Source organism: Hemiscyllium ocellatum, chromosome 8 (genome assembly GCF_020745735.1).
Source record: "Hemiscyllium ocellatum isolate sHemOce1 chromosome 8, sHemOce1.pat.X.cur, whole genome shotgun sequence".
NCBI lineage: Eukaryota > Metazoa > Chordata > Chondrichthyes > Orectolobiformes > Hemiscylliidae > Hemiscyllium > Hemiscyllium ocellatum.
Window position 1 is genome coordinate 111,888,222 of NC_083408.1, and position 18,307 is coordinate 111,906,528.

Genomic DNA, 18,307 nt, shown 5'->3' on the forward strand with positions numbered 1-18,307 from the left:
CTAGTCTTCTGTAGACTAATTACTGGGGTGAATTTTTAGAGGGATACAACTGAAAAATAGAGAAGTTGCATTACATTTTCAATTTGACCATACTTGAGGGAGTACTGTGTGCTGATCATATCCATATTATTGAAAAAATAGAGAGGCACTGGAAAGTGTGCATAAAATTCTTATCAGAATGATTCCAGAACCAACAGATATTAAGTCCTGGTGAGGAGTAAATGTGCTGGGAATATTTAGAAAAAGAGGAAAGCTGAGGGGACAGCTAAAAGACGTTTCCAAGATGTTTAAAAAAAAAGTCTGGTATTTTAGATATATGTTAGATAATATCATTATTTGTGGGAATGTTTAAAATTAGAGACCATACTAATAAATCTACATAGAAAGTTGTTGCATTAATAGCTACCACAAGAGTAGTACGAGGTAAAAAGCAAACACATTTAGAAAGGAAGCTGGATGAAGACCAAAAGTGAAAGAAACAGAAGATTTTACTGCCAGAGTTAGGTGAACTAGATGAAAAACGACTTGTGTTGATGATAAACACTGGAACACATTAGCTGGGGAGAATAGGTTGTTCTTGCACTGCATATTCCATGTAATTTGGTTAATGGTTATATGCATTTAATGTCCACATGTAAAACTATTAATTGTTCGTCAAAATGCTTATTTTCCCCTTACAGCAGGAACAGTAAACAAATACATGGGCAAATATATTACTTCCAAATTACTTCTAAGAATTCTAATTTGACGATCAGGAGTCTACACAGATGACAGTTATGAAATGAACAAAGTTTTGAAACAAAAGAATTCTTTAGAATTTGCTACAATCTATAAGCTTGTGGAAGAGGATTATTAAAAATAAACCTTCAACACTCCCATCATGCTGAGGGCTCAAAACACCGCAACAGTTAACAAAAGAACAGCTAGAACCTTTCACATTTATAGTTGGTACTGACTACTCAATAGCATTGTACATGTCTTAAACACTCAGTAGTTCAAGATGACAGCTCAACACCATCATCTCAGGGTTATTAGCATGGACAGTAAATGACAGCCCTAACCGTAATGACGAGCACAAACTTAAGAGATTTTCAAGTACAGCAGATAAACAGAGAATGCATCTTCTGTGGTAGGAAGGATTGTAAGAACCGTCTCTTTTCATTTTAGTGCTTTTTAAAATTGTAGACAGAAATGAGAAAGAATTGTTTTAAAGCTGATGTTTTGAAAGAGTTTTGTAAATGCAGTAACTTGACACCCATGAGAAGCAGTGTGTTTGTCCTCAATTACCATTCCATCAGCATTCACATTCAGAGGATTATTGTCCACCATTTCTGCCTCCTCAAATGGATGCCATGACCAGATACATACGCTCCCCACCTCCCCTCCCTCTTGTCAGCCTTTCAGTAGGACCGTTCATCCAAAATACCCTGGTACACTTCTCCTTCACCCCCAACCCTTGAACACCTTTCTTCATGCTTACTCCCACAACCACATACCAGGCTTTGTGATCAGAAACAAAAACAGAAATTGCTGGAAAAGGTCAGCAGGTCTGACAACTGTGGAGAGAAATTACAGTTAACATTTTGGGTTGAGTGCCCCTTCCTCAGAACTCAAGAATAGTTCTGAGGAAAGGCCAGTCAGCCCAATAAGTTAACTCTGATTTCTCCCACAGATGCTGCCAGACCTTTTCCAGCAATTTCTGCTTTTGTTTCTGATTTACAGTGTCTACAGTTCTTTTGGATTTTAATTTAGACTTTGTGATCACAGGGGTTGCTACCAGACACAGCCCATTGGCAGCTACCAGTTGTCCCCATCAGCAGCTATTCATTCTCCTAGGCAGTTTTTTAAATCCAATCCTTGGGCTGTTTAACTGTTTCTCTCTCTCTTTGGGGTCTACCTCCACCTATTGTTTATTCCTCCCCCTTCCTGCATAAAAAAACACCCTTTCCTAGCTAGCATCAGTTCTGAAGAGTCACTGGATCTAAAACATTAACTTTGATTTCTCTCCACAAATACTGCCAGATTTGCAATTTTCCAGTAGTTTCCATTTTTGTTTCAGATTTCCAGCATCCACAGTTCACTTGGTTTTTGGTCTGCACAGCAGTTTGAACAGACAGTGAAAGATAACAAAGATAAAAACTAAGTCCAATGGTACGCTGAAAGATTGGGAAACTTGTAAAGATGTAAATCTTCAGAGTGCTTTCAGTGCAGAAGGATCTGGGTATCCTTGCGCATGAATTGCAGAATAAAGGAGAAGGGTATAAAAATAGGGAAGTATTGCTGCAACTGTACAAAGTATTAGCGAGACCGCACCAGAGTATTGTATAGAATTTTGTCCTTTTACTTGACGTGGGGATGTAACTGATTTGGAGGCAGTCCAGAGGAGCTTCAGTATATTGATTCCAGAGGTGCAGGATTTATCTTGCGAGATTAAGCACATTAGGCTTTTACTCTCTGCAGTGTGGAAAAATGCAAGGAGATCAAACTGAGGTAAATAAGATGCTGAAGGGGATTAACAAAGTAGATACAGTGGATGTTTCCCCTTATGGGGCAAGCTAGAACAAGAGGTCATAGTTTTAGGATAAGTGGTAGCAGATTGAAAACAGAGGTAAGGAATTACTTCTCTCAAAAGGGTCTTGAATCCGAGGAATTCACTACCTCGGATTTTTAATTAGTATTGGGTTTATGAGTAATTAATATTAGTATTATGAGAGCTGGCAGGAAAATGGAGTGGAGGCTGAGATGAGATCAGCCATGATCAGACTGAACGGGTGAGCAGACATGATGAGCTGAATTGCCTCCTCCTTTCTCTACTTTTTATGTTTTTGTCGTAATTTTAATTGTGCTGCAATTGCTGGAACCATATAAAGTTATTTAAGCCATAAGTAAAAGAGTTGCTTGGCCAGCATAGGGAGAGAACTGGTGATGACTTAACCAAATGGTCACCACACCACAGGTGAGGGGAGACCTTGAGAAGGAGTCTCTCATGGTAACTTCAGTTGGTGCAGGAATTGAATCAGTGTTGTTGGCATCACTTTAAATTGCAAAAGTGAAAGTTTTTTGGGGGGTGGGGGAGGGGAGTGTATATCATTGAGATATATAAAGTTACGAAGGGCTTAGCCACGAGGAAACTTTTGCCCATTGTGGAAGGATCAGTCACCAAGGGCCATAGATTTAGAGAAAGAGGCAGGAGATTAGTAAGAAGAAAGTTTTTTCACCCGAAGGATAGTGGGAATCTGGAACTCACTGTCTGTAAGGGTGGTACAGGCAGAAACTGTCATAATATTGAAAAAGTATTAAGATATGCACTTGCGATGCCAAGGAAGTATTAGATATCTAATACTTCCTTATATGATGTCATAGTTTGCCTACTGACTCTTCCATCAAGCACTTTAGAATGTTTAGATACCTTAAAGGTACCTTATAAATAATGGTTGTTTCAGTTACTGCTAAAACTTAGAGGGTTGTTTGGTCATGAACGGTCTAGCAAAAACAATCTTGAAAGCAGAATATACGTTTGGAGTGAAAGGAAATGGGGTGTCCCCTTTTAGTGAGTCATTACAGTATTCATATCACACAATGCAAAACACCACTTTTAAAATAAAGTCATGGAAGCTAAAATCTACAACTAAGTGATTTATTAATAAACTTCAAACTCGTTTTGGAAGCAGTTCAAAAGAAAATCTTGCATAGAAACCGCAATGTTATTAAACATCAAGCAGGAAGTCAGCACTAATAGTGAGAACTAGATTTTTTATTTTCAGCAGCAATCAACACCAGTGACCTTTAGAAATAGCACATTTAGCAAAATAAAGTCACAGACACTGGACAAAAACAAGTTGCCTGAAAAGAGATAGCTTGGTCGCCAATATTAATGATTTCCCACAATCAATACCTAAATATGGGACAAACGTGTTATGCTTAAAATATGACTGAAAGATTAATATTTATATCAATGTGCTTAGTGATGATGTCAATAAATGGAAAAAAAACAAGTAGTAATGGAGAAGGCACATTGGCATTACAAAAATATCACAATGACATTTCAACTTCGATGTTTAAATACAAATTTTACTGATTAAAAAAAAACCTGCTATACTAAAAGCCAAAGTGTTTAAAAACAACTGAAGGAATGAAGTAGCAGGCCCCAAAAAAATATTAATTTGGGCTATTTTTAAACAGCTTAGTGTTTGTGCAACACTGGCAGGGCAGTATTTTAACGTCCACTCTTGCTACATTCGGAAGGAAGAGTTACCTACATTGGGTGGGACCGGAGGAACATGTGGACTTGACTGCATACTGGTGCACGCATCAATCACTGGCATATTGTTTTAAATCCTTTCATCAGGAAGGGCTTTTGCCCGAAATGTCGATTTTCCTGCTCCTCGGATGCTGCCTGACCTGCTGTGCTTTTCCCGCACCACTCTAAATGACAGCCTAGCAGTCTATCTTGTCATCTTCTGCTGTTACTTTACACATTCCCAGACTTTCTGAATTCAAATTCGTGAATTGCAATAGTGAGAATTGAGGATGAGAGTAGGATGTGTGTGGAATCCTTAATTACAGAGGAATATGGAAGTTGGATCATTAAATATATTCAGACAGATTTTTAATAAGGAAGAGAATCAAGGGTCAAGGGACCAAGGCAGAAAAGTGAAGTTGAGGATTATCAATGAATGGTGAAGCAGATTCAGTGGCAAAGTGAACTACTTTTACATGTTCTGGTTTTATTTATACTCAAACCTCACATTCCCAGACCAGTTTTATTTCATTAAACCATCACCCCTTTCAATTCAGCTCAGTAAAATACATTTTAAGAATAAACCCAGTCATTGAAAAATTCAGACTTAAAATTTGAAGTGGTTCACATTGAATAATACTATATAATTGTAATTGTTGTTTTGTAATACTCACCTGGCATATCTTTTCCCATATTTCATCGCAGCCTGCTTTTTCTTGAAAACTGAGGGCCAAGTCATAATTTTCTGCCTCAGACCACACAATCAGTGTATCCTAAAAGATGTAAAGTAGAAAATCAATAAGAAGTGTAGATACATTAATAGAATCAGTACCATTGTGCTGCTTGGCTGCTCATGAACATCAAAATTGGCATGATGGTATTTACAAAGAAGTAATCTAAAACACTGTTGAGGGAAACAGTGGCACTACAGTACTACAAATGTCAAAGGATACAAAATTCTTGTAGGAAATAAAGTTATGTCAAATATCTGCCAAATACAGAAGGCAGTATTACCTCTGCTCTTTCAGATAACTTCCCTACAGTTAACCCAACAGGGTTAGGGTTAAGGAGAGGTTGATTCTTGGGTCACTGATCAACGTGCATCATAGAGTCATAGAGATGTACAGCATGGAAACAGACCCTTTGGTCCAATCCGTCCATGACGACCAGGTATCCCAACCCAATCTAGTCCAACCTGCCAGCACCAGGCTCATATACCTCAAAACCCTTCCTATTCATATACCCATGAAAATGCCTCTTAAATGTTACAATTGTACTAGCCTCCACCACTTCCTCTGGCAGCTCATTCCATACACGTACCACACTGTGTGAAAAAGTTGCCCCGCAGGTCTCTTTTATATTCTTTCCTCTGTCACTCTAAACCTATGCTCTCTAGTTCTGGACTCCCCAACCCCAGAGAAAAGACTTTGCCTACTTACCCTATCCATGCCCCTCAATTTTTTAAACTTCTATAGGGTCACCCCTCAGCCTCCGACACTCCATGAGAAACAGCCCCAGCCTGTTCAGCCTCTCCCTAATAGCTCAAATCCGCTAACCCTGGCTACATCCTTGTAAATTTTTTCTGAACCCTTTCAAATTACACAACATCTTTCAGATAAGGAGGAGACCAGAATTGCATGCAATATTCCAACAGTGGCTTAAAGAATGTCCTCTACAGCCGCAACATGACCTCCCAACTCCTGTACTCAATACTCTGACTGATAAAGGAAAGCATACCAAAAGTCTTCTTCACTATCCTATCTACCTGCGAATCCACTTTCAAGGAGCTATGAACCTGCACTCCAAGGTCTCTTTGTTCAGCAAAATTCCCTCGGACCTTACCATTAAGTGTTTAAGTCTTGCTAAGATTTGCATTCCCAAAATGCAGCACCCCGCATTTATCTGAATTAAACTCCATCTGCCACTTCTCAGCCCATTGGCCAATCTGGTCTAGATCCTGTTGTAATCTGAGGTAACCCTCTTCGCTGTCCACTATACCTCCAAGTTTGGTGTCATCTGCAAATTTACTAACTATACCTCTTATGCTCACATCCAAATCACTTATGTAAATGACAGAAAGTAGAGGACCCAGCATCGACCCTTGTGGCACACCACTGGTCACAGGCCTCCAGTCTGAAAAACAACACTCCATTACCACCCTCTGTCTTCTACTTTTGAGCCAGTTCTGTATCCAAATGGCTAGTTTTCCCTGTATTCCGTGAGACCTAACCTTGCTAATCAGTCTCCCATGGGAAACCTTGCCGAATGCCTCATTGAAGTCCATATAGATCACATCTACCACTCTGCCCTCATCAATCCTCTTTGTTACTGCTTCAAAAAACTCAGTCAAGTTTGTGAGACATGATTTCCCATGCACAAAGCAAAGCTATGTTGACTATCCCTAATCTGTCCTTGCCTTTCCAATTGTGTACATCCTCTCCCTCAGGATTCCTTCCAACAGCTTGTCAGGCTCACTGGTCTATAGTTCCCTGGCTTGCCCTTACCACCCTTCTTAAACAATTTCTTTATTATATGTCAACTTCTTCAGTGGAATAAATGTGAACAATACACAGATTGCAAAACCATCAGCAAACCTGACAGAGTGATAAAAAAATTCTATACTTTAATGAGAATGTGTATAGGGTATAAGCAGGTAGGGAAAGAGTTAAGTTCAGAGTTTTGTGAAACAAAGAGATTCAGTTGAGCATGACTCAGATTGGGAAGAACTTGCAGTTAACATTGGGGTGCTGGAGGCAAGGGTAATGGGTTAACAAGGTGGAAAAGCAATCATTATATAGAGCCATTTAACAATATTGGAAGCATTCAGTATGTAAGGTCAGTTTACCAAGGTGAAAAGTATTCATTATGTGAAGCCAGTTAAAGTTAAGAACATTAATTGTGTAACAACAGATGGCTTAATCTTTGCTATTGACACTCGCTGATTGTAACGGTCACCCAATCAATATATATGTTGCCTTATCTGGATGTTCCTCCCTAAATAATTCATAAAGAAACTGCTATGCCAGAGAAGACTGTGAAGTCATGTCCCTGTACACATGGACAATCGTTCTCTCTCCCTCCAGGGCCAGGAATAAAGATGAAGGAGGTAAAACTATACTGTGTCCCTGAGCGTTTTGCTTTGACTGAGGAGGGGAGGGAGAACGGGATGACATTATTGCCACAAGTGAATAAAACTGTTGAATGCCTGCCAGATCTAGCTTTAAGGCAATTCCTCTTACAAAATGATCAAAATTATCCAAGGATTAAAATAAATAATTTCCAGTGAATAAGTCTGAATAAAGTTATTTTGTCAGGCAACACTTTTTTTTGTCTGAGGTGACAAGTGGAACAAAACACAAATTGAGTGTGCACAATTTCCAACTTGAGTGTGCAATATAATTTTCTGCCATTTAAAAAAGAGAGTGTTAAGTATGGAAGGACTTGTGCCAATAATTACACAGCAATAATATGCTGAATATAACTTCAATCAAAAGTGGCGAAAGAAATTAAAGGTTTACCTGTCCATCAGGCGAGATATAGTAAATGATTCAAAACAGATTTGTGAAAGAGCCAAAAGTCTCAACATCTTAAACTTCCATTCATTTTCCAGGCATTTTATCTTGCTCTAACTTTGACATTCCTAGCCTATTCTGCAGCATTACTCCTTACTTATCATCTTTTCTCAGCAATGCATCTGACACTGTCCATCAAAACCAAATGTATGACCTACCTAGGCACCTTTTCAGTCTCCAATATAAAATATGAATTTTTCATCATGATAGCTCACTAACCATGGGAAAAAAATGACTGAATACCAGTAGCAATATTTAAGAAAATAAAAATCATGCATTTGTGGGAGATGATACTTTGAAATTAATATTCCAATACAAAGGTTGCAGGTAATAAATGTTACAAGTAACAAAAATGTTGATTTAATTAATACACAGTAAACTACAAGTTTTCTGACAGCTAAACAGAACTGCAACTAACTCCAAGTTTAAAAAATGACTAATGGCTTGTACGTGGAACATAGAACAAAACCGCAGAAACACCCTTAGGCCCTCAGTGTTGCACCGACCTGTGAATTATTTTAAGCTCATTCCCCTACACTATCTCATCATCATCCATGTGCTTATCCAAGGATTGTTTAAATCTCCCTAACGTGGCTGAGTTAACTATGTTGGCAGGTAGGGCATTCCATGCCCTTACCACACTCTGCATAAAGAACCTGCCTCTGACATCTGTCTTAAGTCTATCACCCCGCAATTTGTAGTTATGCCCCCTCGTACAAAGTGACGTTAGCATTTTAGGATAAAAAGACTCTCACTGTCCACTCTAATTCTCTGATCATCTTGTATGTCTCTACCAAATCCACTCTTAGCCTCCTTCTTTCCAATGAGAACAGACCAAAGTCTCTCAGCCTTTCCTCACAAGACCTTCCCTCCAGACCAGACAACATCCTGGTAAATCTCCTCTGCACCTTTTCCAATGCTTCCACATCCTTCCCAAAATATGGCAACCAGAACTGTACACAATATTCCAAGTGTGGCCGCACTAGGATTTTGTATAGTTGCAGCATAACATTGCGGCTCTGGAACTCAATCTCTCTACCAATGAAACCTAACATACCGTACGCCTTCTGAACAGCACGATCAACCTGGGTGGCAACTTTCAGGTATCTATGTACATGGACTCCAAGATCCCTCTGTACATCCACACTATCAAGAATCTTTCCATTGACCCAGTACTCTGCTTTCCTGTTATTCTTCCCAAAGTGAAATAGCAATTGACAAACAGCAGTAGTTCCTACATGATACAGTAAAGGTGTTGTAAAATTTCATAATAGTTATTTCCTTGATTAAGGCATTTAGTCTTCTACTACTAGTTTAAATTGATATATCAGAGTACCGAAATTCAAAATTCTACACAGGTGAGCAATTATTTGAATTACTGGATGTATCTAAAATTAACGGTTATCTATTTTTCATAAACAGTACATGATAGTAAAACATTTAGTACAGCAATATCAGACACAATAATGCACGCTTGTTATCATATAAGGAACATGTAATTTGTTCTGTGTAATGGAGTCAGTAATTTGATCAAAACCCCCAGCCACCAGTTTAAAAATACATCAAAACAGCTGTGCACTCACTCTCAGAATTGCCCTGCAGTATCCATAGCAACCTCCTCGTTACGCTTGTCCTCTAAATATTTTGAAGCAGGACAGAAAAAATACACTTGCGCTGCACGGTGATTAAAAACTCAAAACCAGTACTTAAATAAAAATCAAACCGACATTTCACGTTTGAAAAATCTGGCAACGCAACAATCACTAATCAAGCCACTGACTAAAAGCACTTCATTTTTATTGGTGATGATGATGAGTGGGGATACATGTGGGAAAATGTAAGCAAAACTCCATTCAGCGCACTGGCAAATGTCGTTTTAAACTGAGTTGCTAAGATACTCAATAAACATTGAGAATCAACATGCAGCATATAATACAGGAAGGGTTTTCTTGGCTGAAGGACCTGAGCGCAGAATACCAGCTAGACCTCAACAATAAACCAACAGTATTTATGTTCCTTCACCTTACCTTGTGTAATCATATAGATTCGACAAAATGTTTTCAGTTTCACCATTGTTGTGGTAGGGTGTGAACCACATCCTTTATACTTAGAGTTCAACAGCATAAATACATTTCTGTCCCTATTTAAATATTATGCACAATCACATTAAATTATATTTAATTGATAATCGCAATTAAGACCATAAGATATAAGAATGGAAGTAAGGCCATTCAGCCATTCAGGTCCAGTCCGTCATTTAATCACGGCTGATGGGCATTTCAACTCCACTTACTTGCACTCTCCCCGTATCCCTTAATTCCTTGTGAAATCAAGAATTTGTCAATCTCTGCCTTGAAAACATTGGACAACCTGGACTCCACTGCGTTCCATGGCAATGAATTCCACAGGACCACCACTCTCTAGGTGAAGCAATGTCTCCTCATTTCTGTTCTAAATTGACCCATCTAATTCTAAGGCCATGCCCACATGTCTTAGTCTCCCCGCTTAACAGAAACAAATTCCCAGCGTCCACCCTTTCTAAGCCATGCATTATCTTTTAAGTTTCTATCAGATCTCCCTCAACCTTCTGAATTCTAGTGAATACAATCCCAGGATCCTTAGCCGTTCATCATATATTAGGCCTCCCATTCCAGGGATCATCCGTGTGAATCTCCGCTGGACACACTCCAGTGCCAGTATGTCCTTCCTGAGGTGTGGGGCCCAATACTGGACACAGTATTCTAAATGGGGCCTAAATAAAGCTTTATAAAATCTCAGCAGCACATCACTGCTTTTATATTCCAACCCTCTTGAGATAAATGTCAACATTATATTTGCTTACTTAAACAAGGACTCAACCTGCAGGTTAACCTTGACCAGGAGAATCATTAGCACTCCCAGATCCCTTTGTACTTTGGTTTTATGAATTTTCTCACCATTTAGAAATTAGACAGTGCCTGTATTCTTTTTTGTTAAAGTGCAAGACCTTGCATTTGCTCACATTGAATTTCAGCAGCCATTTCCTGGACCACTCTTCTAAACTGTCTACATCTTTGTGCAGCCTCCCCACTTCCTCAGTACTACCTACCTGTCCATCTAACTTTGTATCATCGGCAAACTTCACCAGAATGCCCCCAGTCCCTTATCCAGATCATTAACATATAAAGTGAACAGCTGCGGCCCCAACACTGAACTCTGCAGGACACCACTTGCCACCGGCTGCCATTCTGAAAAAGAACCTTTTATCCCAACTCTTTGCCTTCTGTCAGAGAGCCAATCTTCAATCTATGCCAGCAGCTCACCTTAAATACCAAGGGCCCTCACCTTACTCAGCAGGCTCCCGTGAGGTACCTTATCAAAGTCAAAGTACCTTTTGGAAGTCAAGATAGAGAACACCCAATGGGTTTCCCTCGTCTAACCTACTTGTTACCTCTTCAAAGAATTCTAACAGGTTTGTCAGGCACGATCGCCCTTTATTAAATCCATGCTGACTTGTTATAATCCAGCACGGTGGCACAGTGGTTAGCACTGCTGCCTCACAGCGCCAGGGACCTGGATTCAATTCCCGCCTCAGGCGACTGACTGTGTGGAGTTTGCACGTTCTCCCCGTGTCTGCGTGGGTTTCCTCCGGGTGCTCTGGTTTCCTCCCACAGTCCAAAGATGTGTGGATCAGGTGAATTGGCCATGCTAAATTGCCCGTAGTGTTAGGTAAGGGGTATGGGTGGGTTGTGCTTCGGCGGGTCGGTGTGGACTTGTTGGGCCGAAGGGCCTGTTTCCACATTGTAAGTAATCTAATCTAATCTAATCTAAAAACCTTGCACTTCCAAGAATTTAGAAATTTCATCCTTAATGATGGGTTCTAGAATTTTACCAATAACTGAGGTTAGGCTAATCACTCTATAATTTTCCAACTTGTCTTGATCCTTTTTGGCACAAGGGGATTACAACAGTGATTTTCCAATTATCTGAGACTTTCTCTGACTCTAGTGGCTTTTGAAAGATCACAACCAAAGCCTTTGCTATTTCCTCAGCCACCTCCCTCAGAACTCTCGGATGTAGCCCATGGGGATAGGAGATTTATCAATTTTTAGACCTTTTTGCTTTTCCAGCTCTCTCTTTGTAATGGCTACCATACTCAACTCTGCCCCCGACTCTCCTTAAATTGGTAGGATATTACTCATGTCTTACACAGAGAAGACTCACGCAAAGTACAGTACTTAAGTCCTTCAGCTATTTCCTGATCTCCTGGCACTAGCCTTCCTGCATCAATTTGGAGTGGTCCAAAGTCTACTTTTGCCTGTTTCTTTCTTATGTATTGAAATAAACTTTTACTATCATTTCTAATATTACTGGCCAGCCTATCTTCATACTTGATTCTGGATTAGTGGTGCTGGAAGAGCACAACAGTCCGAGAAGCAGTAAAATCGACGTTTTGGGCAAAAGCCCTTCATCTGCGTTTGCCCGAAACGTTGATTTTACTGCTTCTTGGATGCTGCCTGAACTGCTGTGCTCTTCCAGCACCACTAATCTAGAATCTAGTTTCCAGCATCTGCAGTCATTGTTTTTACCTTCATACTTGATCCTCTCCTTTCTTATCCTCTGTTTGTTTTGTATTCTTCCCAATCTTCTGATTCCCAGTGCTCTTGGCCATTTTATCGGCTCTCTCTTTTTTTTTAATACATTTCTTGACTTACTTTGTCAGCTATGGCTGTCTAATCCCTCTCCGGATAATCTTTCTTTTCTTTGGGATGAACCTTTGTACTGTGTCCTCAATTACACCCAAAAACTCCTGCCATTGTTGCTCTACAGTCTTCTCCGCTAGGCTCTGCTTCCAGTCGATTTTCATCAGTTCCTCTCTCATGCCCCCGTAATTACTTTTATTTAATCCAATTTTGCCTTCTCTCTTTCAAACTGCCGAGTTAACTCTACCATATTATAATCACTGCCTCCTTACTTTAAGATCTTTTATAAAGTCTGGCTCATTACATAGCACTAAGTCCAGAATAGCCTGCACCCTTGTGGGCTTCATCACAAGCTGTTCCAAAAAGGCATCCTGTAAGCATTCCATGAATTCCCTTTCTTTGGATTCATCGACAACATTATTCACCCAGTCTACATGCATATTCAAGTCCCACACGATCACTGAAAGACCTTGCCTTTCTGACATACCCTATCTATTTCCTGGTACATTTTGTGCCCCTGGTCCTGACCACAGTTTGAGGGTCTGTACAAAACTCCCATTATGGTTTTTTTTGCCTTTGTGGTTCCTGAACTCCACCCACAGACTCCACATCATCTGACCCTAAATCATTCAGTGCCATAGATTTAATTTCATTCTTAACTAACAAGGCAACCCCTGCCCCCTCTCTGCCCACCTCCATCTTTTTGATAAGTTGTAAACTCTTAGATGTTCAAATGCTAGTCCTGAACCCCCTGCTGTGATGCCCACCACACCATAATCATTAACAATGATTTGTGCCATTAATTCATCTACTTTGTTACAAATACTACGAGCATTCAGATAAAGCGCCTTAATGCTAATTTTCTTATCCTCATGATTTCCAATATCTCTTGTAATATGTCCTAAATTATCCTTCTTTCTTGCTTTATTCCTAGTCTGCCTTGAACTTAAACCCTGTACACTTGCTAACCTGCTGCTTATCTTTCTACTTGACTCCATACTCCCTGCCGCTTTCCCTTTCCCTTCCTCCCAATTCAAGTTTAAAGTCCTGGTGACCACCCTATGTATCCTCTTCGCTAGAACACTGGTTCTAGATTGGGATGGTCTCTATCTGAACCATTGGTACAGATCCACCCCACCCCTTCCATAAAATCGAATCCCTCTTTCCCACACCAATCTCTTAGCCATGTGTTTACTTCACTAATTTTCTTCTCCCTATGCCAATTAGCATGTGGCTCGGGCAGTAATCCAGAGATTATGACCCTCGAGGACCTATTCTTCAATTTCCTTCCTCGTGCCTTGATAATCCCCAAACAAATCCTCCTTCCTAACCTTGCCTACATTGTTAAAGCCAATGTGGACCGCAACAACTGGAACTTCTCCCTCCCACTCCAACTGCACTAGAGTTTGAGTCTCTATTCAAACCTAACTTTAAGTGCAGATTTTACATCCAATGTCTGTAGATTGATTACTGTTATTTGTTATCTATGCGATGTTCACAATTAAACATTAGGTTGGAAGTTTCACCTGATGGTCTGGAATCCCCTAATTTCCATCACTATCATCTGAGATAACATCAAGCAGAGGAAAGTCTTCAGCCAATTCAATTCACTCCATAAATAATTGTATTAGGAGGCATTAGATAACACAAAGGCTACTGGCCCTGAAAATGCCCTGGTAGTATTACTGAAGACTTGTGCCCCTGAACTTGCCATACTCAGAGCCAAGATGTTCCAGTAGAGTTACAATACTGGCATCTACCTGACAATGATAAACAAAGACAAATGACAAATCTAATCCAACTAATTACTGTCCCAGCAGTTTACTCTCAATTATCTTGGAAGGAGTAATCAGCGGTGCTATAAATCAGCACCTGCTCAGCGATGACTCAATTTAGGTTCTGCTAGATCACTCAGCTCATGACCTTACAGCCTTGGTTTAAACATGGACAGCAGAACTGAATTCAAGAGGTAAGGTGAGTGACTGCCCTTGACATCAAGGCTGCATTCTGATTGAGTATGGCATCAAGAAGCCTGAAGTTCATGGGAATTGGAGGAAAGACTTGCTGCAGGTTGGAGTCATACCATGCACAAAGGAAGAGAGTTGTTTTTATTGATCATTGCAGGTCCAGGTCATCTCTGCAGGAACTCCTTGGAGTAATTATTTTTATACCAACCAGTTTAGTGCCAACGGACACCTTTGTTGATTCATCAATGACTTTCCCTCCAACATAAGGTCAAAAATGGGAATGTTTCCTGCTGATTTCACAACGTTCAGCATCATATGGGATTCCTCAGATAGTAAAACAGACTATGACCAAATGCAGAAAGACTGGGACAATATCCAAGTTTGGGCTGACAAGTGGCAAGTAACATTTGTACCACACAAAAGCTAGGCAATAACCATTTTCAACAAAAGCAATCTAACCATCACTCCTCCTCATTCAATGACAATAAACACCATTATTCACATCATTAACTTACCTCCTTACTCTCCGAAGCCTGTCCACCATCTTCAAGGCACAAGTTAGAAGTATGATGGATTACTTCTCACTTGCTTGGATGAGTGCAGCTCTAACAACACTGTAAAGGCATGACACCATTCAAGAGCAGCTGGCTTTATTGGCACCACATCTACAAACACCTTCAACCTAAACATTCAACAGCAACAATGTGTATCATCTACAGGATGGACCTAAATTCACAAATATCCTTAGAGCACAACTTACTAATCCACAACCATCTCCATCTGGAAGGGCAAGGGGAGCACACACTTGGGAACTGCACTATGTTCTCTCCCATGCCACGTACCTTCCTGACTTAGAAATATATTGCCATTGCTTCAGTGTTATTGGGTCAAAATTGTTGGAATTCCCTCTCTAATGGCATTGTGAGTCTATCTATAGACCATGAACTGTAGCAACTCAAGAAAGCAGCTCACCATCACCTCCAAGCACAACGAAGGATGAGCAAGAAATTTTGGACTGGCAGTTATGCCCACAACTCATGTGAATAAAAAAAGCCCATTTCTTCCTATAGTGTATAGGAGTGCACAATGGTCAAGTTTTTTCATCCAAAGATTTGCAACAAATGAACTTTAGATCCAACAGTAGGGTTTATATTGTACTTTTAAAACATTCTAAGGCACTGCACTGGACCTTTTTCAGACAAAATGTGACACAAACCATCGAGAGCTTTTAAGGCACTTCGCCAGAATCCTGATCAAACAGGCAAGTTTCAGAAAGTGACTTGACAGAAGAGACATTCTTATACTTTTATACCTATTCATCCTGAGGACACTTAAAGACTGAGCATCAATGACCCGCTGGAGTAAAGATTCACAGAATCACAAAACGCTAGCACCCAAGTTCAGCAAGAAATATGGAAGGCAAATGGAATGTTGGCCTTTGTTTCAAAGGGAATGAAGCATAAAAGTAGGCGAGCTTTAGCAAAACCATACGAGGCACTGGTCAGACCACAGTTGGAATGCTGTGAACAATTATGGGCCCCTGATTTAAGAGAAGAGAGACAAGCATTTCAGGACTTCCAGAGGAGGCTCAATGAAGGCTGATACTAGATATGGAGGGACTGTTTAATAAGCAAAGGTTAAATAGATTGGGCATGTACTTGTGGAATATAAAACAACATACAAAATTCATAGGACACTTGCAGAAAGATTGCTTCCCCTTATGGAAGAGTTTAGGAACCAAGGACTGATTCTCAGAATAAGCAGTTGCACATTTAAGACAGAGTGGAGAAAAAATTTCCTCTAAGGGTTGTACATTTGTGGGATTCTTTACCAGATGGCTTTAGGGGATAGGCCATTCAGTATTTTCAAGGTTGACTGAGATTTTTATCATTAGGGGAATCAATGGTTTTGGGGATAAAGGCAGAAAAGTGGAATTGAGGATGATCAGATTAGCCATGTTATAATAGACAATAAGTGCAAGAGTAGGCCATTCAGCCCTGCGAGTCAGCACCACCATTCATTATGATCATGGCTGATCATCCACAATCAGTATCCTGTTCCTGCCTTATCCCCACAACCCTTGATTGCACAAAGAGATCTATCCATCTCTTTCTTGAAAGTATTCAGAGACTTGGCCTCCACTGCCTTCTGGGGCAGAGCATTCCATATATCCGCTACACTCTGGGTGAAGACGTTTAAGAACATAGAACAATACAGCGCAGAACAGGCCCTTTTGGCCCTCAGTGTTGCGCCAACCTGTGAATTATTCTAAGCTCATCTCCCTACACATCTCATCAGCATCCATGTGCTTATCCAAGGGTTGTTTAAATCTCCCTAATGTGGCTGAGTTAACTACGTTGGCAGGTAGGGCATTCCATGCCCTTACCACACTCTGCATAAAGAACCTGCCTCTGACATCTGTCTTAAATCTATCACCCCTCAATTTGTAGTTATGCCCCCTCGTACAAAGTGATGTCAGCATCTTAGGATAAAAAGACTCTCACTATCCACTCTAACTAATCCTCTGATCATCTTGTATGTCTCTACCAAATCCACTCTTAGCCTCCTTCTTTCCACTGAGAACAGACCAAAGTCTCTCAGTCTTTCTTCATAAGACCTTCCCTCCAGACCAGATAACATCCTGGTAAATCTCCTCTGCACCTTTTCCAATGCTTCCACATCCTTCCCAAAATATAGCGACCAGAACTGTACACAATATTCCAAGTGTGGCCGCACTAGCGTTTTGTATAATTGCAGCTCTGGAACTCAATCCCTCTACCTAACACACTTCTTAACAGCACGATCAACCTGGGTGGCAACTTTCAGGGATCTATGTACATGGACTCCAAGATCCCTCTGTACATCCACACTACCAAGAATCTTTCCATTGACCCAGTATTCTGCCTTCCTGTTATTCTTCCTAAAGTGACAAACAGCAAATGACAAATAGCAAATAGCAGTGGTCCCAAAACAGATCCTTGTGTCACACCACTAGTAACCGGACTCGAAGCTGAATACTTTCCATCAACCACCTCTCACTGCTTTCTTTCAGAAAGCCAGTTTCTAATCCAAACTGCTAAATCACCCTCAATCCCATGTCTCTGCATTTTCTCTAACAGCCTACCAGGTGGAACCTTATCAAAGGCTTCTCCTCAATTCTGTTCTAAATGGCCTACGCATTATTTTTAAAACTGTGTCCTCTGATTCTGGACTCACCCATCAGCGGAAACACATTTCCTGCCTCCAGAGCGTCCAATCCTTTAATCTTACACGTCTCAATCAGATCCACTCTCTTCCTTCTAAATTCAAGTGAATACAAACCCAGTCGCTCCAATCTTTCGACATATGATAGTCCTGCCATTCTGGGAATTGACCTCGTGAACCTACACTGCACTTCCTCAATAGCCAGAATGTTCTTCCTCAAATTTGGAGACCAAAACTGCACACGATACTCCAGGTGCTGTCTCACCAGGACCCTGTACAACTGCAGAAGGCCCTCTTTGCTCCTATTCTCTTGTTACGAAGGCCAGCATGCCATTAAGCTCTCTTCACTGCCTGCTGTACCTAAATGCTTGCTTTCATTGTCTGGTAGTGGGTTCTTTACTTCGAGGTCCCTGATCAAATCCAGTTCATTGCACAACACCAGATCCAGAATTGCTTTCTCCCTGATAGGCTCCAGTACAATCTGTTCTAAAAATCCATCTCGGAGGCATTTCACAAACTCCCTTTCTTGGGGTCCACTACCATGACACCTAGATGTCGTTGTACTTCCCCTTTATCTAACTTGACTCCAGTTAGATGGTAATCTGCCTTCCTGTTCTTGTCACCAAAGTGGATAACCACACA

At 40.5% G+C, this 18,307-nt stretch overlaps 1 protein-coding gene across 2 annotated transcripts in view; it reads right to left on the reverse strand.

Annotated features, from left to right (window-relative positions):
* The window catches only part of smek1 (SMEK homolog 1, suppressor of mek1 (Dictyostelium)), a 145,256-nt gene that overhangs the window by 69,949 nt on the left and 57,000 nt on the right, over positions 1-18,307 (reverse strand). For both annotated transcript variants that reach the window (XM_060829476.1, XM_060829475.1), the window contains exon 3: positions 4,915-5,013. In XM_060829476.1, coding sequence (XP_060685459.1) covers positions 4,915-5,013 — 99 coding nt within the window. The remainder of the gene's footprint in view (positions 1-4,914; positions 5,014-18,307) is intronic.